At 42.4% G+C, this 27,530-nt stretch overlaps 1 protein-coding gene across 1 annotated transcript in view; it reads left to right on the top strand.

Annotated features, from left to right (window-relative positions):
* Positions 1 to 26,263, top strand: part of scai (suppressor of cancer cell invasion) — a gene marked incomplete at its 3' end in the record, with an annotated part of 50,374 nt that extends 24,111 nt beyond the window's left edge. The window contains exons 9-17 of the mRNA XM_083930266.1: positions 335 to 436; positions 2,267 to 2,368; positions 4,356 to 4,434; positions 8,341 to 8,440; positions 9,172 to 9,253; positions 16,412 to 16,484; positions 18,429 to 18,602; positions 20,296 to 20,396; positions 26,117 to 26,263. Of these exons, the coding sequence (XP_083786392.1) occupies positions 335 to 436; positions 2,267 to 2,368; positions 4,356 to 4,434; positions 8,341 to 8,440; positions 9,172 to 9,253; positions 16,412 to 16,484; positions 18,429 to 18,602; positions 20,296 to 20,396; positions 26,117 to 26,263 (960 nt within the window). The remainder of the gene's footprint in view (positions 1 to 334; positions 437 to 2,266; positions 2,369 to 4,355; positions 4,435 to 8,340; positions 8,441 to 9,171; positions 9,254 to 16,411; positions 16,485 to 18,428; positions 18,603 to 20,295; positions 20,397 to 26,116) is intronic.
* Positions 26,264 to 27,530: the final 1,267 nt, after the last annotated feature.

Below are 27,530 nucleotides of genomic sequence, written 5' to 3'. Positions count from 1 at the left end.
CTATCGTCCGTCTCAAATGTATTAGCTGTGTAAGCAACACCATGAAAATGCATACAACTGCACGCAAGAAGAAAAAAGGATCAGAACCCCTGATGACACTGGAAGATATAGCCTCTCTCATGTTATCTAGGGGTCACAGATAACATTGTTGGTGTATATACTCGAACTGCCCAAGAGCAAAGGGATAATTTAGTTCTTTATGCACCAACTCTGGCGGTCAGCAGGGATGAGATAGAACTGACCATTGTATGATCTGCAAAACAAAAATGCCTAAAATACTATTTCTCCACAAATCTCTTAATGCTAAGTCAGTGTTATTTTCTACCTCTTTTAGGTGAAGTTCAGTGAGTTAACTATCGATATGTTCCGCGTTCTTCAAGCTTTGGAGAGGGAACCTGTAAACCTGGCCGCACAGACCCCTAAACAAGGAACACTGGTGAGTGTCATGTCTGAAGAAAGCCTTCTGTTAGGGAAGGTTTTTGGTGAATAAAGGTTTTTACAGCAAAAAGATAAAAGCCATGAGCTTCTGTGAAACATAGTTTTTACTAGATCTAGACCAATATTGCCCTATCACAAACATATCGGTATCAGTATATGTGTGGTCTGATATGCACAGAACATATAATGCAGAAAATAATGCTTGTTTTTTAGATTAAGAAATTGTTTCATTACATAGTTTGTCCAGCAGAATGTGGTCAGCAGTTGACTCGCCATACTGTACTGATCTTTATTTAGATGTTAGTTCTGTAGGCTTCAGCATTTCCGAGTCTAGATGAATGCAACATGGGATGTTTACAGGCGCGTGCTTGATGACGTATAACAACAACAACACGCTAGACTCGTAGGTTGCTAACCGTGGCTAACAAGCTTCAGCTCGCCCGGTGCATGAGATGTCTGTGGTTTGGAAGTATTTCCAAGTGTCACCTATTAACAGTGAATTTACGATTTGCAATGACTGCAAGGCGTCTGTTATGAGTGGAGGAAACAAGGCGTCTTCCTTTAATACATCAAATTTGATCACCCACCTCAAGAAGAATCATGCGGAGTTATAAGCTACATTTGTGCAGCAAAGTGATGAAAAGAAGCAACAGCCGACACCGAGAAACAAACTTTTTCTATCGTTCAGGATGCCGGATTCACCAAACTTGTGGAGTTCCTCGAGCCACGTTATGCCATGCCCAGTCGCAAGTATTTCTCAGAGCAGTGCTGACCCGAATTGTACAGCATTGTTTACAGTCACGTCGAGAAGCTATTTTCTGGTGCTGTATCCATTAGATCCAATACAGGTTATCATGTTGAGCTTGACTACTGATTTATTGATTGTATTATTTGCCAAGTTCCGGCCGGTTACTCAGTCTGGAAAAAGAGGACTATGTTTGTTTACTACTCTGGACTGAAGAGATGCATCTTCCTTGTTTTGATAATGTCTGTAGTGTTGTTTGAGGCAAAATATTCCCTCTAAAAACACAAACAAATAAATGAATGGCACTTTTTTCAATGACTTATTTTGTACAGACTGTGTTTACATTTGAAAAGCCATGTTGCATTTATGTATGCATCCAGCGGGGCATCACAATAAAATTAGGCACAATTTGTTAATTCCATAATAGGTGATATGTGATGAATTTTGGTGTAAAAAGGCTGCATATATCGGTATCGGGTGATATCGGTATCGGAAATTAAGGGTTGGACAATATCGGAATGTCGGATATCGGCAGAAAAGCCAATATCGAGCATCCCTATCTATTTTACTTTTATTTATTCTTTATTTTCTCTGTTCATTTCTAGAATATGTTGACAATGTTATATAATGTATAACAATGTTAAATATTCTTTAATGTTATGTTTTAAGTTATCTGTTTAGGAAAATACCTTTGAGTGCCTTGCCAGAGTCATATATGCACAATCCACAAAGAAAAGATCGATTTTCATTCCAGCTCGGAAATTCATTATATCAGCCGCTGTATCTGTAATCTGAGAAATGTTCCCTCTAAAATCAGTATCACTCTCAAAAATACTATATCTGCTGGGCCCCAGTCCGTACTTCAAGTTTTTATTTTTACCTGGATTTCATCACGTATTGGCCTGTAATAGCAGAACTGTAATTATGCTATAATTGAGTGCTGAGAGAGTTGCATCATTTCCCACTTGTGTCTGACTAACATTGGGTGATGAATGTGAAGAACAAATGAACACTTAATTGCCTCCTTGAAGACTGGTTACCCTGCCATACACAAGTCATTATATTAAGTTTTTTTCCCCACAGGAACCCAATGAGAAGCCAGCTAAAAGAGAAAACCCTCACAAGTATTTGCTATACAAGCCAACATTCAGCCAGCTTTTTACTTTCTTGTCTGCCTCTTTTAAGGTGAGTATTCACTCAAATCATAGCCCTTCTGGCTTAAATACAGCTGTTGTTAATGATCTGTTATTAGAAGTGCAATATCCCCAAGATTCTGGTCTGTGAAATATGCAGTATATATTAGCATTCAGCTAGCAGACATGCCTGGTCCAAAAGGACATTAAATTCTCCCTTCCACCCATGCTGGACCAACATCAGTTTGCCCACAGAGCCATCAGGTCAACAGAAGGTTGCACTGGCTCACCTGGAAGACACTGGCTCATGCTTGGCGATGTTGATACCATTTACTTAAACATGAACTTCTTCATCATCAAATTTGCAAAATATTAAAATGCGATTTCTATAACAGAAACAGAACACAATACAAGAAGAAGAATTACTTTATTTATCCCGCAAGGGGAAATTGAATTTTTTCACTCTTATTATTATACATGTTACACACACAGGCCCGAAATACACACATGCACAAACAGGACCTATACATGCAATTAAGGAGAGATGTTAGAGCGAGGGGGCTGCCAGTGACCGGCGCCCTGAGCAGTTGGGGGTTCGGTGCCTTGCTCAACAGCACCTCGGCAGTGCCCAGGAGATGAACTGGCACCTCTCCAGCCACCAGTCCACGCTCCATACATGGTCCACACAGGGACTTGAACCAGCGACTGAGCTACTGCCGCCCAACCATTGGTCATAGTGCAACAACTTGTGATTCATACAAAGAGACTGCACACATTGGCACCAACACACAGATGCACACCAACACATAAACATAAAAATGTTTGCAAACATTTGCAAAAGTATTTAGTTGATCAGACTGACTTAAATGTAAAGAGGCGTGCTAACTGATTAGCCAAGGCTACATTACTACGAGGTACAGGCTAACGTTAAACCTACAGCATGTTTGCTACATGACATAAGGCATTAATGCAACAGATGTGCCCTGAGCCATCCCAAACATCATCTAACGTGTATTTCAGTATGACAGATAGAAAGAAAACGTTGTCTCATTAAAACGTGAATTGAATTAGCAGCTGTACCGTAGCTGTCCTCGTGAACGCCTGCTATTTTAGTTTTTCATCACAATGTTACACATAACGTTACCTATCTGATCCATCTTTATAGTTTTATTTGAGGAAATGTGTTAGTCTTAGTGTTTTGAACGTTGTTTTTTTTTGTACGGTAAACGCTAAAATGGAAGTGGTTCCTCCCTTGGTTTGAAGACCACAGTAGCATCGTTTGCATGACTCATGGTGCCTATTTTATCAATGATTCGAGGTGAAGCGATTTGCCATCCACGTGGGGTTTGTTATGCCTGTTAGTTACACTTCTTCATGACCTCCTACTTCTGAATTCAAAAAATCAAAATCAACAAAAATATATTTTAAAAAAAAGGCATTGTCAGTGTTTTTTTAATTTTAGAATCGGAAGGTATCGGAAGGTATCGGAAATAGTGCTTTTCGTGACATCTCTAGTCAGCACACATGCTGTTAGATCAAGAGCTTCCTAACAGTCTGTCAGGCAGGAAAACCATCAATCTTAAACCCTGACACTCAGCACAGGAGCCCCTCAAGGTTGCGTGCTTAGCCCTTCTCTATGCACCTTCTACACTGCAACCCACAGCACTAACGTGTACATTAAGTTTGCTAACCACACTACCGTGGAAGGACTCATGCACAACAGCAACAAGTCTGCCTACATAGATGAGGTTGATTTCAAATTCAGGGGCGGCTCTATATAATAAGAATACTATGTAGAGCAAACCTGGTGCTGGTGTCCTTCTAAAACGGTTCTTTTGAACACTCGCTTTTCTAGCTGCGCTGAGGATGACAGGAAAGCACTTTAGAGGGTTATAATATCAGTACAGAACATTAGGTTTTCTTCTGGACCCCCTACCATTGATCTAATCATCCCTTTTCAGAATTTTGAGCACTTATAACTAAAATATAATCGTATTACTTTGCTTCATTGTCTTTTTTTTTCATTATCTAATTTTCAGGAATTGCCTGCCAACAGCGTTCTGCTTGTCTACCTGTCAGCTACTGGAGTCTTCCCTACTGGGCATTCAGATTATGAAGGTAACATTTTATATATTAGACCCCACATTTTCTACCTAATATTCATTACTTTGTGACTTGTATTGTTTTTTTGTATTTTCTCGTTGTTTTCTGAGTATTTCATGTTATAGTAAGTACCTATTGTCTCTTATGTATTTGTTGTTGGTGTAAAGGCCCCTTCTAGAGACAGGCATTGCAAATTCACTCAACTCAAAGATCGAAAAGGAGCACACCTGCATATTGTCTGCTTCCAGCTAGAGACCCTTAATGATCAAATGTTTCGGTCATACAGACCTTTATCAGGTAGGTTTTCTAGCTGTAAGCAGACAGTGTGAAGGGCTGTTCCCTTTTTGTTCTTTTGGACTACACTATTATTTTTAAGTTGGATTCAACTATAGGTTCTGTGTTGTGTAGCATTGGTTTATGCCACTTACATGTCCTTATTCAAAGAAACATGAAAATAAATATGGGATTTTCATGAAATTATGGCTGTACTGAATAGTTCAATTCTTCATACATAATGTTGTCATTTGAATTAAAGAATCAACATTTGAGTACTGCGCAGCTTTTTTCCAGTCTATTTATTCAGTTTAAAACTTGTATTTCTGCACAGCTGCAGATAAAGATGAGGCTACACCAATTATTACTATTTAAGGCCTGAGCAACGGCTAAGGGCACACTCACACCGTCCATTCGTACCGTGCCCCATGCTTTAAAGTAATTGCAATTGCAAGTGTGCCGTGCCCGCGGTACGGTTGCACTCACACTGGTCAAACAAACTAGACTTTAGCCGTGAAGCGTGCTTGGGCACAGTGCGAATGGACAGTGTGAGTGCACCCTAACTCGGCGAGCATTTTTGAGGGCCCTAAACATCTCCAACATTTTTTTAAATTTTGCACTCAGAAGTGATGAAAAATTTAGATATTTCATGGGTCTCAGTCCAGGGCGTGGCAAATTAGCTCAATAGCGCCCCCTTGAATACTGCCAAGGTCGAGCCCCTCAATGCGCTTTCACCTACAAGTATGAAAATTGGCAGGCATGTGAAGAATGCAGAGACACACAAAATATCCTCTAGGAGGTATGCCCTAAGCACGACAGGAAATCCGCCATTTTGATTTGAACATTTCATGTTTGTTCATTTTTGGACGTTTTTTTTCAAAAACTTGGTTCTGTACTTTAACAAACTCGTCTTAGAGATTTCAACGGAATGACTTCAAAGTTTGTCTGTCCACCTTAAAGATATGGGCAACGCTAAATTGCGGACTATACGCATTTTCATCAATCAGCCTGAGAGTGACGGGTCCTCAAATTTCGCCCCCACGCCATGAATCAGGAAGTGGTCTTTAACACTTTAAAATCATGACCATACATTGTCCAATCTGTCCCAAACTTCTCAGGCATGATTGGACTCTCAGCCTGAACACATCTGTGAGACAATATTCACTTATAGTCATAGGACCCCCATCACATCCTCCTCAAAAGTGGTAATGAGAGTCTTAAGACATGAATGATGCGTTATTGTGAACATGGGATGATGTCGTGTCATGGCACAGCTGTGGTGGCACGGCGAATTCCGATGGAACGCCATGACAAAAGACACCACTGAAACTGCACACCAGGTGTTCAGATATTTTCCAAACTTCACATGTATGATAAGAGACCCGTCCTGAACATGTATGTAGAGCAATTTTGAATCATTGTCATAGCGCCCCCTACTGGCGACAGGAAGTTACATTTTATATATTTTGATGTTCTTTTCCTAGCCGGTTGAACACATCCACCTCAAATCCTGTCAGCACATACTTAAGACCTTCATGATGCTTGATCATGTTGCTTTTGGCTTTTCATCAAATTCTGTTGTCGTGGCAACCACCCTTTGCCGTGAAACAGGAAGTGGTTGTAACTTCAACATACATTGCACATCTAACAGCTCGGCTAACAGACCCAGCGCCATCTATTGGCAACAGGAAATCAGACTTTTATGAAATAATGAGTCAGATTTACATGACATTCTCAATATCTAAAGCACACTGCCATGAGTGTCTGCAACAAGCCACCTCCCCAACATACACCAGGTGCGAGGGCCCGTTCATCGCTGCTTGCAGCTTTAATTTACTTGTTTATCTGTAGAATTAGATTACAGTGGTGGCTATGTAGGATTTACACTTAACTTTTATCTAGAAAAATATTCTGCTTCACGGCACGTGTTGCCATATAGTCTTTCCAAAAAAAGCACAGTTTGCTCTCTGGCCTGGCGCAAGGCGGCCTGCACATGTATCTATTCAAGGCTTCACACAAAAACCTCAAATAGAAGCCTTGAATGTAAAACAAATGACATTTGGTGCAGCCCTAATGGACATGCCACCAAACTGTTTAAATTGCTAGATTATTCAAATAAATCAAGTAATATTGATTCATTAAAATGATGTATATTTTACATTGACAACTTAACAGGCTAAACATTTGCATTGTCTTCTTCTTAGCACAGCATTCATTAGCATACATCCACACCAGACTGGCTTTATCTGAAAACAGAATATTGATTCATATTTGCACTGCCAAGTTTCACAGTATCGGAGTAACTGACAATGCATCGGTGATTGCTCCACTCTAATTGGCCGTTTAAGGTCGATAGTGGTGGAATCTAGCAGATTCAGGAAGCAGCAGGTGGAGGCAGAGTTACATGATTTTAACAGAATATCTGTCTCATATTGCTGTCAGGATATAGCGACAGTGATGTCTTTTTATTGAAAGTTACACCGTGTCCTAACAGCATGCGATGCGAGAGAGGGTCAGCGACAAGATCACTTGGATTACATTGTTTCCCCTGGGGATGTCCTAACTGGCCACGAGCGACGTAGCCCAATGCGGCCCGCTGTTTGGAACTGCACTTTTGTCGGACGCCCGGTTTAGATTTTATTCCTGTCACACGCGTCGAAAGTGCCGCGATGGATGAAGAACAACTGATTCATGAAGTTTGAAAGAGGAGTTATCTGAACGATACCTCATCATTTCACTACAAACACTTAGATAAGGTGGCAGCTGCTTGGAGTGAGATCGGCAGAGAGCCGAACGTCTCTGGCCTCTTAACTGCTACACGGGAGACTATCATGATTAACAACCTAGGCTACTTGCTGTTGGCTACATTGTATGTCATTTCCAGCAAATGCCACAATATAAAACATGTTTTCTTTTTATACAGTTCAAACGTACAAAGATAGCAAGTACTCACCAATCTGTAAAGTTGTCAAGTCTCCGGTCGAATCTGGAGTGCACAGTTGTTAGGTTCATGGTTTGACGGCTGCAGTGGGGAAAGACAGCGTCCAATACTGCGCGACGCGACGTGATGCGACGCGACGTGATGCGACACGACTTGATGCGACACGACGTGATGCGACACGATGTGATGCGACGCGACGTGATGCGACGTGATGCGACGTGACAGTCTGACGCTCGCTTGCTGTTAGGACACCGTGTTACCGACTTCAGCTTTAATGGTAATGTATGTTGGGGTATTGGTATATTGGTATACAGCAACAGTCCTTGAAATTTGACATTTGCAACACACTGGTCATTGGTTACATTGTCCATGCTTGAAAAGGGTAGTCTTTTTTAATTTGTTACAGCAATCTAATAAACAACCTTAGTTCTTTATTAAAGTATACCATTATCGTTATTAAAGCTATAGGGATATTCACAATATGTCTGACCCTGGCAGCAAGTGTTGCAAAACTATCTTTGTTGCTCATTCAATTGTCTTGTAGATGGTTCTGTCTGGTGCACCTACTAGTGCTTCAACATTGTCTTTTAAAAGCAAACATTGATCAACTAATGTAGTCGCAGTGAAATTTCTGATCTATTTGTCACAATTAATCATGTCTTTTCAAATTGAAGCAATTCACTTATATCTCTGAACATTTCCTGTAGGACCATATGATTTTGGAGGAGTTCTCACAAATACAAACCGAGATGTGGTGAACGGAGAGACGGTGCAGAAGAGGAATCAGGCCCAGAAAGAAATGCACTGGTTATTATTAATTTGTCTTTCATATTTATAATCATTTTTCAAAAACTGTTTTTCTTCTGTTTCAGTCCTCTAAAATGTCAGACACTGACTAAATTGCAGTATCCCGTATCCCAGGCACGCAAACTATAGGTTTAGTTGCAGATCACAAGCTCATGTGGCTCTGTTAGGCGGCTGCCCGACCACCTCATGTCTGAACCTGGCATGGTGCTCATGTAGGCCCACGGCCTCTGATATTTCTATCCATCTTGATGCACACTGCTCTTTTATCGGTTAATCTCGAGGAGAAGCTAGAATGAAGTTGCAGAGCCATGCTCAAAGTAACGCGAGCAGCAGCGGTGGTGGGTGTGGTGATGCGTGTTCCAGCATTACTCAATGAGGGAGAAAGAGTAGATGTGTTTCCAGCTCCTGTTCTGAGATATAACTTTTTTTACTTTTCATGGGAAACCCATGAGAAATGGCACATAGCAGTGTCTGGAGTAGGACTTTAAATATGTCAGAATGTGTAAGTGTGAATGCTTCCTGTGCCCACAGATTTAACCCAAGAGGAAAATAACTTTGCTCATTGTTACTAATGACAAATAGCGTCTATCTGACTCAGGCTGACGTCCGCATGCTAATAATCTTAGACTCTCTAACCATGTGTACACAGCTTCAGTAGTGCAGATGTTCACAGTGAACTTACTGGGATAGAAATGTCGGATCCTGACAATTACTTTTTTGTAATGTTGCAGCCTTCACCCAGGGGACTTATTCCCTTTCACCCGGAAGCCACTTTTTGTCATTGTGGATTCTTCAAACAGCACCGCCTACAAGGTAAGTAAATAAGTTAAGTGACCTGCGAAAAACACATCTATATCGGCTGTGGTTCAGAGGTAGAGCGGGTGGTTTGTTTTTACAGCCTGAAATGATAATTCATAAAAGAATATATATTTTTCCAGTCTGATTTACATATACACATTTCCTCCAAATTTCTGATAATTAAGCACCATTGGAAAAGTGATGAGCCCCTTTTAGAATAACCATTATTAACATTCTCAGGTATAACCACCACAATCACCTTCCATATTATACATCAAGTTAATTGGCCTCCACCTAACATCAACTGTGGTGTTTTTGATTACTTGCTTGATTTTAATTGTTGAATAAAATCAGCTGTTCCTTGAGGTTTCAACTCCTAGTAGTTCATGGTAACACAAACAATTCACCATGGTTTGAAAGATGCTTTCAAAAGAGCTCTGGAATAAGGTTGTGCATAGGCACAATTTAGGAGAAGGATATAAAACTATTTCAAAGGCTTTAACTCTCCCTCTGAGTACCGTTCAGAGTATTGTACAGAAGTGGAAGGTATATGGCACTGCCCAGACCTTGCCTAGATTGGGCCGCCCCTCCAAACTGGATGACCGAGCCAGGAAAAGATTGATCAGGGAAGCTATCAAGAGGCCCATGGTGACCTTGAAGGAGTTACAAGTCTTAATGGCAGAGGTTGGTCGATCTGGGCAGGTGGCAACAATAAGTTCTACATGGGTGGAAAGAAAGAAGCCTCTGAGTCTTGTTTACAGTATGCCAAAAACATATTGAAGATTCTGATGCCATGTGGTAAAAGGTTATATAGTCAGCTGAGACCAAAATTTAACTTTTTGGATTGAACTCCAAGCCCTATGTTTGGTGGAAACCAAACACAGAACACCACCTAAACACACCATCCCTACAGTGAAGCATGGTGGTGGCAGCATTATGTTGTGGGCTTGTTTCCCTTCAGCAGGGACTCTGCAGTTGGTCAGGATTGAAGGGAAAATGGATGCTCGAAGTCCACCCAAATTCTTGAGGAAAAGCTGCAGCCCTCTGTTAGGCACTTGAAAATGGGCAGGTGGTTCAATTCAATTTTATTTATATTGCCAAATCATAACACAAGTTATCTCTGGACACTTTACAAACTAGGTAAAGACCACACTCTATGTCTTATTTATGATAAACATAGACCCAACAATTCCCCCGTAGAGTACGGTGGCAACGAAAACCTTCCCTATTACAGGCAGGAACGTCAGACAGACCCAGCTCTGTGGAGGACGGCCATCTGTCTTGACCGATTGGGGAGGAAGAAAAGGAGAGAGAAAGAGAGAAAAGACGACAGATGGACAGAGAGAGAGACAAAGACAGACACAGAGACAGACACACTTCCAGTAACTATAATAATATCTATAGTAATGTGAATATGACTTATATGTTATGGCAGTTAATACAGCAGAATAGTAGAAACAAGCACAGCTAAGGTTATAGATTATAATAGTAGCAGGAAATGCCATGCAGGACCACGGAAGCAGAGACCTGCGAGACGACAAAGAAGTTGAATTAGTAACATGCATTGATGAGACATGAATGATACAGACAGAGAGGAGAGAAGCTCAGAGTATCTGGAAAAGTATTATCCCCGGCAGACTAGGCCTATAGCAGCATTATTAAGCAGAACAAAATCAGCTTAAAAATAACAACATTGCTAAGGGCTCGTAAGCCCCAGCTTTATCAAAAAGGAAAGTTTTAAGTTTACTCTTCAATATGGGAACAGTGTCTGTATTCCGAATAACACTTGGGAGTTGGTTCCACAGGAGAGGAGCTTGGTAGCTGAAGGCTCTGCCTCCCATTCTACTTTTGGAGACTCTAGGAACGACAAGTAGCCCTGCATTCTCAGAGCGCAGCAATCTAGTCGGGTAATACTGTACTATGAGCTCTTTAAGATACAACGGAGCCTGACCAATAAGAGCTTTGTAGGTAAGGAGAAGGATTTTAAATTCTATTCTAGATTTTACAGGTAGCCAGTGCAAAGAAGCTAATACAGGAGAAATATGTTCTCTTTGATTTGTTTTAGTTAGTACTGGAGCTGCAGCATATTGGACCAACTGGAGACTCTTAACAGACTTATTGGAGCAGTCTGATAATAAGGAGTTGCAGTAGTCCAGCCTAGAAGTAACAAATGCATGGACTAGTTTTTCTGCATCTTTCTGAGACACAATGTTCCTAGTTTTCGTAATATTACGCAGGTGAAAATATGCATTCCTTATCGTAAGTTTTATGTGAGACTCGAAGGAAATATCCTGATCAAAAATAACAACCAGACTCCTTACTGTGGTGCTGGAGGATAACACAACATCATCCAGAGTAACAATGTCTTTAGCGATTGAGTTTCGAGGGCTTTGGGGCCAAGTACAATGACTTCAGTTTTATCTGAGTTTAACATCAGAAAATTCCAGGTCATCCAGCTTTTTATTCCCTTAATGCACATTTGAAGTTTATCTAACTGATCGGTTTCGTCTGGTTTGATCGACAAATATAATTGTGTTTGTGTATCATCAGCATAACAATGAAAGTTTATGGAGTGCTTCCTTATAATATTCCCTAAGGGAAGCATATATAAGGTGAATAGAATCGGTCCAAGGACAGAACCCTGTGGGACTCCGTGACTAACTTTAGTGTGAATGGAGGATTTGTCATTAACATGTACAAACTGAGATCTATCTGATAAATATGACTTAAACCAGCTCAGTGCGGTTCCTTTAATGCCAGTTAGATGCTCCAGTCTCTGTAGCAGGACGTGATGTTCAATAGTGTCGAAGGCAGCACTAAGATCTAGTAAAACGAGCACAGAGACAAGTCCTTTGTCTGAAGCTATAAGAAGGTCATTAGTAATTTTTACCAGTGCTGTCTCAGTGCTATGATTCATTCTAAATCCTGAGTGGAAGTCCTCAAATAACTCATTATTATGTAAAAAGTCACACAGCTGATTGGCGAATTTCTCGAGGATCTTAGAGAGAAAAGGAAGGTTAGATATAGGTCTCTAGTTGGCTAGATCTTCCGGCATGACAACGACTCAAAACACACTGCCATAAAAACAAAAGAGTGGCTAAAGGACATGAAGGTGAATGTCCTAGAGTGTCCTAGTCAGAGTCCTGACCTGAATCCTATATCTGTGGATGGACTCACCACAGAATTTTACCGAACTCCAACAGTTCTGCAGGAAGAATGGAGAAATATTCCCCAATCTAGGCGCACAAAGCTGGTAGAGACTAATCCAAACAGACTTATGGCTGTAATTAAAGCAAAAGGTTCCTCCACAGTATTACATCTGGGGACTCATCACCTTTACAACCCTGCTATTCTAGTTTTTAATTTGTGATAAATTTTCAGAAATTTTGAAAAAAAAAAAAATAATAACATGAATTTTGTAAGGCTAAATGTGTAAATCACGCTGGAAAAATATATTTTTTTTATGTATTATCATTTCTGGCTGAAAAACAAAAAAATGTGACTTATCCTCGACCATCACAACTACACGAGGAAGGCGTGCACCGTGTCACTGGATTTCCTGTCACTTCGGCTCCGGAGAAATATTGATTTTAACACAGTTTCTCGTTTTTATATTTGGGATCACTCATGCCTAGCTTTTATTAGGGCCTGAGCACCACCTAAGTTGGCGAGGACCCTATTGTAATTGGAATGATTATTTTTATTATTATTTTTCCTCCTCTTAAATCACATTTTTGAGGGCCTAAACATATATAAGTTTTTGTTAAACTTTGCAAACTGATCAGAGGTGATGAAAAATTTGGTATTTTATGGGTCTCAGTCTTGGGCGTGGCATATTAGCTCGATAGCTCCCTGTTAAATATAGCCATGGTCAAGCCCCTCAATGCGCTTTCACCTACATGTATGAAAATTGATAGGCATGTGAAGAATGCAGAGACACACAAAATATCCTCTTGGAAGTATGCCCCAAACACAACAGTCCACCATTTTGATTTAAACATGTCCTTTTTGTTAATTTTTGGACGTTTTTTTACAAAAACTTTGCTCTGTACTTTAACAAACTCGTCCTAGAGATTTCAACGGAATGACTTCAAAGTTGGTCTGTCCACCTTCAAGACATGGGCGACGCTAAATTGCGGAGCATACGCGTTTTCATCAATCAACCTGGCCGTGGCAGGGCCTCAAATTTCGCCCCCACGCCATGAACCAGGAAGTGGCAAATATCAACCAATTTACATGAAACTTTCATTGTGGGTTCAACACCTGATGTAGGGAAACATGATGCATGTTTTGTGTATGGAGGGTAATGGCATGGCATTTATTTTTTTCCCGCCCGCCATAAACAGGAATGCACCGGGTGCATGTTAAGGAGCTTGCAGCTCTAATTGTATTTATTTTTTAAAAACATGGACCAGAGCTTTTAACCATCGGGCCTTTGGTTGCCTCTGATTATACCAGAGAAGTAAAACAAGGAAGTTGTTCCGCTGAATCGCACTAGCGAGGCGCTACTTTTTAAAGAACTTTTTTAACTCCGTGGCATCTTAAAGCAACTGGTGAAGTGGGCTGCTTGCCCCGGAGCCTAGAAGGACTCCCTGGACAATTCGGCTCCAGGGCCGGAATAAAAACTCACCTCCTTGTGGTGGTTCTGTGTCCCGGGAATGACGGATCCCCAGCACAGGCTGCAGGTCTGATGGCTGTGTGCAAGTCCTGTCTCCCCACCTTGTCAAAACTTAAGGAGAGCGTTTCTGGCCTAAAGGCTGACCTCAAGGAGAGGGACACAATCCTCCTGGATCTATGCACCATCGTCACGAACCAGGCGAAGCTCGTCACCCATCTTAGGGCTTCCAGCACTGGTGACCAGACCATGATGGCCGCGGACAACACCACCCTGCCGTGGACTGGCTCCATTACCACCAGATCTCGGGCACAAACACTCACCCAGTCCCGCTCGCACCACAAGGGAGCCAAGCCCAAGTCATCGGCACCCTCCACCTCCTGCCTTCGCCCTGCGGAGTGGCAGTGCTCAATCAGGGAGGACGGAGTGGTGGCTCTGGTTCTGGTGAGCTCAACTCCACTCAAACTGAGTGAACCTTGGTCAGTGATGAACAGGGGCACGCCCATCTCTTCCTCCTCCGCCTCCGGCTCTACTACTGGATAACAGGTATGACTTCCTAAGTCTGCAGGATTTCCCCCTGCTGGGTGTCTGTTCCAGCTCGCCCCCAGGATCTGTCCGTCCAGCTGGTCGGTGCTCTCGCCGGCCCAGGAGCCGGGGTCCACTCGTCCAACCTTGTCCCTCCTCTCCATCTCGGTTAAGAGCAGCCGTTGGCCGGCGGACCTTCAGGCAGCCGGTGGAACAGCGCATTCCCCCCGTGCTGGTTTGTCGGGACCTCGATGGTCAGGTACGTGGGGGTACGCGGCGGCCAGACCATCTGCTGCTCTGTAGCCCGCATCAAGGAGGTTGAGTCCTCCGCCATCCAGCTGTGTTCCCAGCACAGCTCAACCTCCACGCTGGTCCTGCAGGCCGGTACCAACGATTTAAAGAACTGTCAGTCCAAGGTCCTCAAGCAGGACTTCAGGTCCATGGTGAACTGCCTGCTAGACACAGAGAAGCGACTTATTATTTCCGGCCCGCTTCCCCCGCAACGTTTTGGTGAAGTCATGACCAGTCTCCTCCGCCAGCTGCACCTGTGGCTCAAAGGATACTGCCTGGGGAAAAGTATTCCATTTGTGGACAACTTTGCGGCTTTTTTAAACAGACTCACCTTTGTAAACACGACGGCCTGCACCCTAACCAGGAGGGGTCAAGGCTTTTATCTGTCAACATTGACCTGACTGTCCAGTCCTGCACCACCACCACCACCCCCTCTTGACTGATTGCACCCACACACAGGCCCTCTGCACCTCACTCACACTCACACTCACGTTCGCCCCCGCCGACCTCCACCATACACACCCCTCCCTCAGTGACCCCAGTGGCAAAGGACAATATCCACACCATCAAAACCAGCATTTTTACTATTGTAAAACATGATGAGCGCACATTCATCACAGACATTAAAATACCTTTGCTGAATGTGCTCTCTCCTTTAAACAAATCTTTTATTATAAATTATATCATTTTAGATAATAACCTGGACAGCATTCTCCTTACAGAGACATGGCTTGGCACTGATGCATGTTGATGTTCTCACTGAGGCTTCCCTACCAAATTTTAACTTTTTATTTTCAACAAGGGGGTGCAGAAGAGGGGTTGGCACTACTTCAATTATAAAGAACACTTAACATGAACAATCTTTGACGGACTTAGACATGAACAACTACCGTAATTTCCGGACTATAAAGCGCACCTGACTATAAGCCGCACCAGCTAAATTTAGGGGAAAATACAGATTGCTCCATATATAAGCCGCACCCGACTATAAACCGCAGGCGTTTTGATGTGTAATTACCGTAGTATATAGGGGTTCCTGCTACCACGGAGGGGATTGTCGTGACAGAGATGACTGTTTGGGAACGCAAAGCGTCCCATTTATTAACAATAAATCTTTCAATCATTCAATCAAACTTTCACATCTTTGAAAGGGCGAACAGCATTCGTGCAGAGTACAAATAAACGGTGCAAAGTAATACAAAGTGCTCGCCTGTAACACGGCAGTAAAAGTGCAGTCCCGCGGCCGTTTACGTTACGCCAAAGCTAGCGTTAAAACCTGACACATTAACCGTAGCCTCATGTCGCATGAGCTTAATAAAACAAAGTATCGTTACGTTATGTCTTGACTTACCTAAATGTCATTATGGGATGCCCTGAGGTGTCTCTTAAGATCCGTGGTGTTTTTTCCTGTGATTTTGTGGCTGCATTTATCTCTTTCTTTTTCCACAACACATTCCGTTTTTTTTTCCACGTTCATGTAATGAAAGTGTTTCTCCCAAACACGACCCCCGGCTGGTGCCACACTTTGTTCTCATGTTTCTTTAGTTGTCGCTAAAATAAAAATTAATAAATTAAAAAGAATTACAGCCCCCAAATGATAGGAATAATACATTTTTGGATGTTGCTCTGAATGTTTATTGACATTGGATGGGGGGGATTTGAAAACCTGGTGTTTATATGATATGGTCACTCTGTGTATATAAATTTGTATAATTAATGAATTTTTCTGTTTTTCCTAATAGCATTTCACAAATCTGTTTGGCCAGCCTCTGGTGTGCCTACTATCACCTGCAGTATATCCCAAAAGTGTGCAAGGTGTGTGAACCTATAGAGCAACAGTTTATTTTATAATAAGTCTAGTGATATTCTATATTTCCTTACCATCAACAAATCCCCTGAACTGACCAAACCAACGATGTTTTAGTCCTTCCCAATGCTTTCTGACTTCCCTACCCTGTTTGTAGCACTGGCTCCAATGCCCATTGTTCCTGCTAAAGAAATAAATCTTTAGAAAGGGCTCTCCAATATATAGTTTATTTTTTTACATTGTCTCAGATATTTTCTAAAACAGCTGGTCACTTAAGTTTTTATCAAACAACAGGGAGAAATTATTAAATTTGCTGGGGACTATTTTTTAGTAATGAATCCACATTTGGTGTAATGGTGTGTGTTTGGTGTGTTCATGGCGATGAAGGAATGTCACAGTGTAACAGTGTGGCTCACTAGGACTGGGAATCGAGAACTGGTTCCTATGTGGAACCGGCTCTAAATGTTCTGATCCATCGGAATTGTACACGTCTACATGTTATCAATTCCTCTAACAATTCCAGGCATTCCCATGTTGCGGCATACATAGTATCTCGGCACCGTCATAATAGATGAGGGTTATGATTTTCATTGTTAGAGATACCGCTTCAACAGAAGCTCTTGCTTTCAACCCAATGAACATGTTTAGCCAATCAGAAGCAGATTGGGGCGAGACATGGCTGCACGAACAGAAGACATCCAGCACACAGCTGAAAGTACTGGAGTGCTGGATGGTAGCGGAGCATACGGTGCGACTGTCACTCACCTGATAACCAGGGTTTGTAGCCAGATTAAAAGTGTTCTGTGGAAACAGAAAGATGATGAGATGTGTCGTGTGTCTCTTTCTCTCACTTCATCCAGACTAAAGACAACGATAGCCGGCTGCAGCCCCTGGTGGTGAAAATCGGGATAGCGCTCCAATATTAATTTACACAAAAAGAAATGAATAAGGCTCTATTGCAGGGAAATACTTATTCAAATTATATCACACACAGAAAATTGAATCACATAATGTGACCACACATTGCTCGGCGTCACATTAACATAAGTCATCATAAGCCTGTTCAAGCCACAATAAAGTTTTTTTTTACTGTTACTGCAATTACTTAAGAACATTTAAAATCAGAAAATCACTTTTGTTACTTATGTACAGTAAATATCTGAGACTTTAACACTTTTACTGAAATAATATTCTAAAAGGTGACTTTCCCCTCTACCAATGTCATTTTCTCGTAAGATACTCATACTTTTTTTTATTGCTTTCAGGTACTTTATAGACTGCTATTAAGATACCTTATAGACAAATAGGACAGGGCTTGTCTATGTTTTAAGACATCAGCTACACCCCGATCTCTCCGCTGCACACCAGGGACACACTGATCTAATCGATAAACAGAATCAACAATGGCATTGGTATTGATCATTTATTATCAATTCCCATCCCTATGGCTCACTGATGTGATTTAAGAACAATGGAGGAAAAAGATACATCAAGCTGTGATACACACACAATACTTTGCAGAGCATTCATTGTTGCTTTTGGTCTTTTTATGGGGTTTGTTTACAAGAAGTATAGAATATCACCAGGCATATGCTTTAAGTTAACAATTCAATTCAATTTTATTTATAGTGCCAAATCATAACAAAAGTAATCTCAGGACACTTTACAGAGCAGGTATAGACCACACTCTATGACTTATTTATGATTCACATAGACCCAACAATTCCCCCATAGAGTACGGACAACAGAAGTCTTGGTTATTTCTGATTTAAATATGTATTTTAATATTAATTATTATTGATGCATTTTTAGGTAGACTTTTTTATATATACTGTAATCGTTAAAGTTAGCGGCTCATGGTTTTCAGGCACTGTGTTTATGTGGACATGGAGAGAAAATGTGTCTCATTTTATCACTTCTTACCTGTGCCATGTCTTCACTTACCTGTTCAGATCAGTCTCAGCGTGGGAGTCTCTTCACGCTGTTCCTCTACAGCCCACTCTTGGCTTTCTCCTCTGTGTGCGGCTTAAACAGCGTGCAACGAGACCTGTGGGAAAGGGCTCAAGAATTTCTTCGTAAAGTCTATCATGACATTGGGCAGATGATAACTCGATCACGGACCATAGGTAGCACATTTCCCATTCATTTTTATAGAATACTAGCAGACATGAAAGAATACAGTGGATCATGGAAAATCTTTTTATTTCATTGATTTATTTTTATGTCAAACATAGTATTTATCATGGTAGAAGTAAAGCCAAACGGTCCCTGGCACCAAAAGTGCAAGGAAACCTATTGTTTTTGAAGAAATTATTAGGGCCCAAGCACGAAAGTGCCAGGGGCCGAAACGGTCTCTACTCCATCACATTTTTGAGGGGCATAGATTGCACAAAGGCTCACAGAAATTGGCACACAGGTCAAAAGAAAATTGCAATCTTCAACATTGATTGGGGTCGGGCAAGGCCAGTCGGCTCCATAGCGCCCCAGTCGGCCATCTTGGATTTTGTTATTTAATTTTACAGACACATTTGAGGCCTTTAGGATGCACTAATTCACAAAACTGTGGACGCATGTTCAAACCAGTTATGTTTTTAATTTGATATCATAATTTGACTTGCGTGTGACACGTCCAGTCCATAGCGCACCCTAATTACTTTGAGCACTTGAACGCATTTTTAGCACACTTGTTATACTCAAAAGTAGTGTTGTTTTTGCAATACACGCACACACACACATTCTCAGCTCCAGTGGCTAACGTCTAAAGCTAGCGTTAAAACCCGGCACATTAACCGCAGCCTCATGTCGCATGAGCTTTCTAAAACAAAGTATTGTTATGTTAATGTCTTGACTTACCTAAAGTTCATTATGGGATGCCCTGAGGTGTCTCTTAAGATCTGCTGTGTTTTTTTCTGTGATTTTGTGGTCGCATTTCTCCAAACACGACCCCCCGGCTTGTTCTCATGTTTCTTTAGTTGTTGTTAACGCTAACTCTAACGTTAATGCTGACCCACAGCAGCGGCAGCTTCAGAATCTAAATAATGCGTGTGTGGGGATTGAGGAAGTGACGTCCCCCAGACGCGAGACTGGGAGAGAAACTTCAAAATAATAATAATAATAACGTGACTAAACGAGATGAAACAATGTTATTTCGCCTCGTTTTCATCAACGAAAAGGAAGAGACATTTCATCTCGTTTGTATTCGTCAACGAAATTGCATTATATATTTAGTCTTAGTCATCGTCACATGCCCAGCATTTTCGTTTCGTCACGTGATAAAGGTTCGTTGACAACAATATTTCGTCATCATTTTCGTTGACGAAAACAACACTACTCAAAAGTGCACAAAACTTGGCAGACACATGAAAACCCTTAAACATTGTGAAAATATACAGCGATTTGGTCCATGTGTGTTTAGCTGGCTCCATGGCGCCCCCTAACGCCTGGAGGGCCTTAATTGAAACATAGTTGTTCTCATGTGCATGAAATTTGGTACCCACATAGCTTTAATCATTTCAGACATATTTCCCAGTGTAGTTTTCATGTATTTTATAGCAGAGGTTGTCAGAAAAGCACCAGTTTTCTTTCTTTGCTTCTATACTCTTACGTCCAAAAGAGAAAGGGGGGAAAAAGCTCCCTCGTTTTAATACAGTTGGAGCTGAGGGGGTGTTGACTCTATCTAAACCAACTTTTAACAAAATATGTATTTACAGAATGAAAGCTTACAGGATGTTCTTCTTCTCACTAGATATTATGAGGCAGGATATGATAATGCAACAGCTTTTTTCTAAGAAAAAAAAAAAAATTTCACCGTCTCCACAGATCAAGCCTTTTTGCAATTCTTTGGTGACGAGTTCCTTCGGCTGCTGCTGATCCGCTTTGTGTTCTGCTCAGCTGCACTGAGACTGCATAAACTCTTCCGGGTAAGTCACTGCTTCTGTAGTTTTCCTAAGGAAAGTTGCTTATTTGAATATGAAAAATGCATCTTCATGGGTCCAGTACTCAGGCTTGTTGCCTTTAGTATTTTACACGTACCATCAGGCACATAGCAAAGTGTCTCCAACTTCTGAAAATGCCAACACACAATACACTTAAAGGGATAATTTGCCTACTCTGCGATGACAGAGCTGGTTTAAATTTAGTGTGTTTACAGTGTTTGGCTTCCCTCTGTGGCACTAGCGCATTTAAAAAAAGAGCTGATAACAAGAGGTTTGGTAAAGATAGAGACAGAAGCACACACTGTCAGTTCCCATGAAATGTGATGATGATAAATGTAATGTCACAGAAATTAGGTGAATATTGTTTAAACCCCCATAGTGCAGTCTGATTTTCAACACTATTTTCTCTTCTGTACAGTCATAAAGAGTCGTTTGTGAAGTTTGTTCATGCATTGGCCTAAATATCTGATACATAATGTCATCTGATGTATTCTGCTTGACGTACCTGCATATTAAAGTTGCACTCCATAAGGTTTTAGATACCTTGTTTCCAGCGGCTTCTGTGGCAGTAAGATGTAACTACAGTGAGCCTGTTCTTTCAGAGCCTCCATCTTGTCACATTCACGACCACTATATGTGTTGACAATTGTATATATATATATATATATTTTTTGCTCTTTTGTAAACTTTATTGAAACATTCACCTCTCTACTTCCGGAAATCTTTTGGAGTACAACTTTTTGAATTTGTGAACACATGTTTTTTCAATAGTATTCCTCCAAAGCCTGTTTGTTGTGATCACAGGCTTCAGTAGCAAACTAATGTAAAAATGTTATTAGAGCAGATGAAGTGACTTGCGGTGAGGTCTGTAAGAGACTAGGAGTTGATAAAAACCAACCATCCATCCATCCATCCATCCATCCATCCATCCATCCATCCATCCATCCATCCATCCATCCATCCATCCATCCATCCATCCATCCATCCATCCATCCATCCATCCATCCATCCATCCATCCATCCATCCTCAACCTCTTGTCCCTATCCGGGTCGTGCGGGGGCTGGAGCCGATCCCAGCTGACATCAGGCAATTTAGAGTCATCAATTATCCTAACACCTGTATCTGAACCAGGCGACAGTGCTAACCACCACAACACCGTGCTGCACATGAAAATAAACTACTGTGACTGATTTCTCTTTGTGCATATCTCATCTCATCTCATCTTCAACCGCTTATCCGGCAGCAGCTCTAGCAGGCGACCCCAAACTTCCCTTTCCCGGGCAACATTAACCAGCTCTAGCTGGGGGATCCCGAGGTGTTCCCAGGCCATTTTGGAGATACAATCTCTCCACATGGTCCTGGGTCTTCCCCGAGGCCTCCTCCCAGCTGGACGTGCCTGGAACACCTCCCTAGGGGGGCGCCCAGGGGGCATCCTTACTAGATGCCCGAACCACCTCAACTGGCTCCTTTCAACGCAAAGGAGCAGCGACTCTACTCCGAGTTCCTCACAATTGGCTGAACTTCTCACCCTATCTCTAGCCACCCTCCTAAGAAAATCCCATTTCGGCTGCTTGTACCCGCGACCTCGTTCTTTCGGTCATGACCCAGCTTTCATGACCATAGGTGAGGGTAGGAACGAAGATTAACCCGTAGATCGAGAGCTTTGCCTTACATCTCAGCTCTCTTTTCGTCACAACTGCAATACCGCCTCTGCTGCTCCGAAACTCACGCTCCTTCGTCCCCTCACTCGTGAACATATTCCCGAGGTACTTGAACTCTTACACTTGGGGTAAGGACTCATTCTCTACCTGTAGTAAGCAATCCATTGGTCCTGTTGAGAGCCATGGCCTCAGATTTAGAGGTGCTGATCCTCATCCCAGCCGTTTCACACTCGCTGCGAACAGATCCAGTGAGTGCAGAAGGTCACTAACCAACGATGCCATCAGGACCACATCATCTGCAAAAAGCAGAGACGAGATCCTCAGCCCACCGAACTGCAACCCCTCCCCACCACGACTACGCCTCGATATCCTGTCCATGAAAATCACTAACAGGAGTGGTGACAAAGCACACCCCTGGCGGAGGCCAACCCCCACCGGGAACGAATCCGACTTACTGCTGAGGATCCGGACACAGCTCTCGCTTTGGGTGTACAGAGATAGGATGGCCCACGGAAGTGAACCCCTCACCCCATACTCCCGCAGCACCTCCCACAGTATCTCCCGAGGGACCCGGTCATATGTCTTCTCCAGATCCACAAAGCACATGTAGACTGGATGAGCATTACCCCAGGCCCCCTCCAGGATCCTTGCAAGAGTGAAGAGCTGGTCCCTTGTTCCAAGTCCATGAAGGAATCCGCATTGTTCCTCTTCAATCTGAGGTTCGACTATAGGACGAACCCTCCTTTCCAGCACCTTGGAGTAGACTTTACCAGGGAGGCTGAGTAGTGTGATACCCCTGTAATTGGCACACACCCTCTGGTCCCCCTTTTTAAATAGGGGAACCACCACCCCGGTCTACCACTCCCTTGGCACTGTCCCAGACTTCCACCCAATGTTTTGTCAACCAAGACAGCCCCTCCAAACCCAAAGCTTTCAGCATTTCTGGACGAATCTCATCAACCCCTGGGGCTTTGCCACTGAGGAGTTGTTTCACTACCTCAGTGACTTCCGCCAGAGATATTGACAATGATTCCCCATCAGCCTCCAGCTCTGCCTCTACAAAAGAGGGAGTGTTAGTCGGATTAAGGACTTCCTCAAAGTGCTCCTTCCAGCCCCCGATTACCTCATCAGCTGAGGTCACCATCGTCCCGTCCTTACTGTAAACAGCTTGGACGGTTCCCCATTCCCCCTCCTGAGGTGTCGAATGGTTTTCCAGAAGAACCTTGGTGCCGCCCGAAAGTCCTTCTCCTCTGACACAGAAGAGGCTGCAGCTTTTCTGGCCCGTCGGTACCTTGCAACTGCCCGGAAGGCCTCCTTCTTCCATCGGACAGCTTCCCTGACCACCGGTGTCCACCACGGCGCGTCACATCCTGGAAAAATCCAGAGAAGAATAGGGTCCCAACCCCTATCCAGGAGTACGGTTCCAGAATCAAGACTGTATGTGGAGTTAAGCCCCACCAGATCTAACTGGTAGCGCTCCACCTCCCGCACAAGCTCTGGCTCCTTCCCTGACAGAGAGGTGACATTCTACATCCCCCAGAGCTAGTGTTGTTTTCGTCAACGAAAATGATGAAGAAATATTGTCGTCAACGAACCTTCATCACGTGACGAAAATTAGACAAGACGAAACGAAAATACTGGGCATGTGACGATGACTAAGACGAAATATATAATGCAATTTCATTGACGAATAAAAACGAGACGAAATGTCTCTTCATTTTCGTTGACGAAAACGATACGGAATAACGTTGTTTCGTCTCGTTTAGTCACGTTATTATTATTATTATTATTATTTTGAAGTTTTCTCCCAGTCTCGCGTCTGGGCGACGTCACTTCCTTAAACCCCACACGTGCATTATTTAGTTTCTGAAGATGCTGCTGCTGTGGGTCAGCCTTAATGTTAGAGTTAGCATTAACGACAACTAAAGAAACATGAGAACAAAGTCTGACACCAGCCGGGGCTCGTGTTTGGAGAAATGCGACCACAAAATCACAGGAAAAAACACCACGGATCTTAAGAGACACCTCAGAGCATCCCATAATGACATTTAGGTAAGTCAAGACATAACGTAACGATACTTTCTGTTTTAGAAAGGTCATGCTACATGAGGCTACGGTTAATGTGTCGGGTTTTAAGGCTAGCTTTAGACGTTAGCCACTGGAGCTGTGTGTGTGTGTGTGTGTGTGTGTGTGTGTGTGTGTGTGTGTGTGTGTGTGTGTGTGTGTGTGTGTGTGTGTGTGTGTGTGTGTGTGTGTGTGTGTGTGTGTGTGTGTGTGTGTGTGTGTGTGTGTGTGTGTGTGTGTGTGTGTGTGTGTGTGTGTGTGTGTGTGTGTGTGTGTGTGTGTGTGTGTGTGTGTGCGTGTGTGTGTGTGTGTGTGACTAGCGTGTGAGTGTGTCTGTGTGTGTGTGTGTGCGCCTGTGTCTCTGTCTGTGTCTGTTTGTGAGACTAGCCTTTGTGTGTGTGTGTCTGTGTGTGAGACTAGCGTGTGTGTGTGTGTGAGACTAGCGTGCGTGCGTGTGTGTGTGTGTGACTAACGTGTGTGTGTGTGTGTGTATTTGTTTGTGAGAGTGTAAAGTGTGTTTTTAGTTCCTACCTGATGGGGTAAGGACCCATTCCCTACCTGGAGTAGATTGGCCTAATTTATAAAACATCACCTAAACCAGACTCCACTACTACATCTGTTTTCAATTTTTCATAGTTGAATCGGATTGGTCACGTCTTGCCTATAGTCGACTGATCGTCGAATCAGTTTTGGGGTTTTTTTGCTCATGAAAAACCCTCTGATCCGGGGTGGTGAGCCATGGACATGAAGCAGACAGCAGCGGGTGCATGTGAGTCCAGCACTGCGTGGCCACGCATGTCAGGCAGAGGGTTACTGAGAGATGTTATTTTTGATTTCTGATAGGAGCATCTTATTAAAAGTATTTGTTGTTAGAACATGAATGTGTTTTGTTTCTATCTTTCTTTGACAATAGCTGACAGTATATTTAGAACTGTAGTTTCACTTTCACAGCGCTGTGTCGGACTGAAGGTCTATAATGAAAAACAACAAATGGGCAAATATTCAAATTAAATGATGCTGATTATTAAACAGGAGCAGACGCCCAGATAGATTTAAAGCCCAGCCAAGCCCTGGATCCTGGATAGAACAACTTAGTCTACGAGGGGGAGGGGGCTAATCCTGCACACTAAGGAGACAGATTAAAAGCATGTGAGTTATTTTCACATTTTTAGCAACATTATTTATTAATAGACTTATATTTATACCTAAATAGGCTATTTATCATGGTTTATTGGGAGAAACCAAGCATCTATTTGTAAAATCAGAAATTCAGCACCCCCAGACCCAGAATCCATTGTTTCAAAACCACATTTTGCGCATTTTGCAACGATTCGACTGTGAGATTGGCAGTGGAATCATGCTCCTCGGAGCGAATCGCCGACTACTTGACGATTCGGGGTCACACCTACACTGCTCCATACAACAACTCCATTTACTCAATCAACATAGAAACAAGAGCTGGCGCTTTCATCGTTACCACAATAACCAAGCTCCTGCTTAGCTAACGTTAGGAAGCAGGTCACATTGATATGATCCTTCAATACTTCTCGTTTTTTTTTTAACCTCCATTGTGGTAGGTGATTTTCAGCCTCCTTTGGTCGCCAGGTACAAGATCGATCCGAGCTTTACCAAAGGTTTATGAAATGAAGACTGTAAGACTGTATTTGTAAAAATACAAATACAAATTTATTAAATGAAATAAAATATTTATGATTGATTTGCAAACGTCACTGGAAGAAAGGAAGCGGAATGTATTTGAGGTGTTGAAAGAAGCAACAGTTGGAAGTCAAGGCTGTAGCTAAAACGCTGTATGGAGTTTAATTTATTAGGGTCTCAAGCGGAATGCATTTGACTGACAGCGCTCTGAAAAGTGAACAGACAGATGCACTGAATTAGAGACATTAAAGTGGGTGGGTCTTGTCCACATACGCCCATGGTTGTGATATTTGAGTCCGAGGTGTTTGATATTGTGCTTGCAGGAGTCCCAGAGTTTCCCGGAGTCGTACCCTGAGCTCCCTAAACAGGACACAGTGGAAAGCAGCCTTTTACAGAAGCATATTTTGGAGCTGGCGACCATGCTGGATGTGCAGAACCTATTTTGGGATGATCCACTGGAAGCATACTAACATCTTTGCACAGGCATACCTGTACATACAGACTCAACTGCCACAGCCCTCACAGTTTTTTTTTTTTTTCTTACAGGTAATGAAATAAGTGATTCAGCACATACATGTTCATGTTCTATATTTAACTGTTACTTGTGGAAGCCAGTGTAGTGCAACATTAAAATGTCCACATAGATAAGTCAGAGAGTTCCCCATTTTGAGTCACTCAGCTGCTTGCCTTGTAAATATATCATGTAAGACAAAAGAGTAACAAACAAGTAAGAGGCTGTATTAGAGTGGAGGTTGTGTTAGCCTTAAGGATAGAGAATCCTGGGCAGCTTCCAGGTGTGTGACTATCATCTGTATGAAGACAAAAGCAGTTTGGCTAAACAAAACCCCTCACTGCATCAAGAAATATTTTAAAAAGTGTCATGTTGGCACATTATTCGCACACAAGGTTGGAATTTGAAAGATTTCACCAAAATGTTTTGACTGGTATTTGCCAAACGGTGCTTGCTGTATAACAGCTTCACTTGTAGCAGGCTGAGGTGCATGAGGTCATGTTTTGTTGCGTGTTGTAGGTCCTTATTAGTCGTGAAGATATCATACTCCTTTGTTTAATGAACCAGCAATCTATCTAATACCTTTATTGTCCACTATTTCCGCTTTGACTGTTTTTGAAAGTGACCGTTATTGTTTTCCATATCACTGTGCGGTATTTGCATGCAAAAAGGCAACAAATTGCATCTGTTTTGTTGTTTTATCCACAAAGAATGGCCTTTAACTTTAAGAACATAAAAAGAGTTGTAGATTTTGAAATGGTATGGGGTTGGGGAGTAAATGGAGCCAGTGCATGTGTTCCATGGCCCTGTACATGTGTTCTTGTGTCGACAATTGAGGACAATCAAGTTTAATGAAGGAAGGTAGCATGGTGTGCTCACCAACAACATGCACAATTCTGTTTATTACTTATGTGACACCAAAACACCTCTGTGACCTAAATGATCATTGTTATTTGCTGGTTGCTTGGATGGAGACACCAGTCATCTTCTTCCTGCGGTCACATTACTTTCCTGACATGTCTGCAATATGTTTTTTTTTTCCGTTGTCCACTGCTTCAGGCTTACAGAAGCTACTACCTTTTTAGTTACTGGCACAAGTCAAATGTAGTGAAAAAAGAGGAACCTGGGTGGAGCTGAGGAGGGATGCACAAGCAGTAACCCCCATGGCTGACTTTAACTGTTGAGAACATTTGACACCGTGACCTCTTTGTGGATTTTCCTTTGTT

This window comes from Echiichthys vipera, assembly GCF_963691815.1.
Source record: "Echiichthys vipera genome assembly, chromosome: 16".
NCBI lineage: Eukaryota > Metazoa > Chordata > Actinopteri > Perciformes > Trachinidae > Echiichthys > Echiichthys vipera.
Note: the sequence above shows the minus strand (reverse complement) of the source record. Positions and strands in the feature narration are given on the sequence as shown.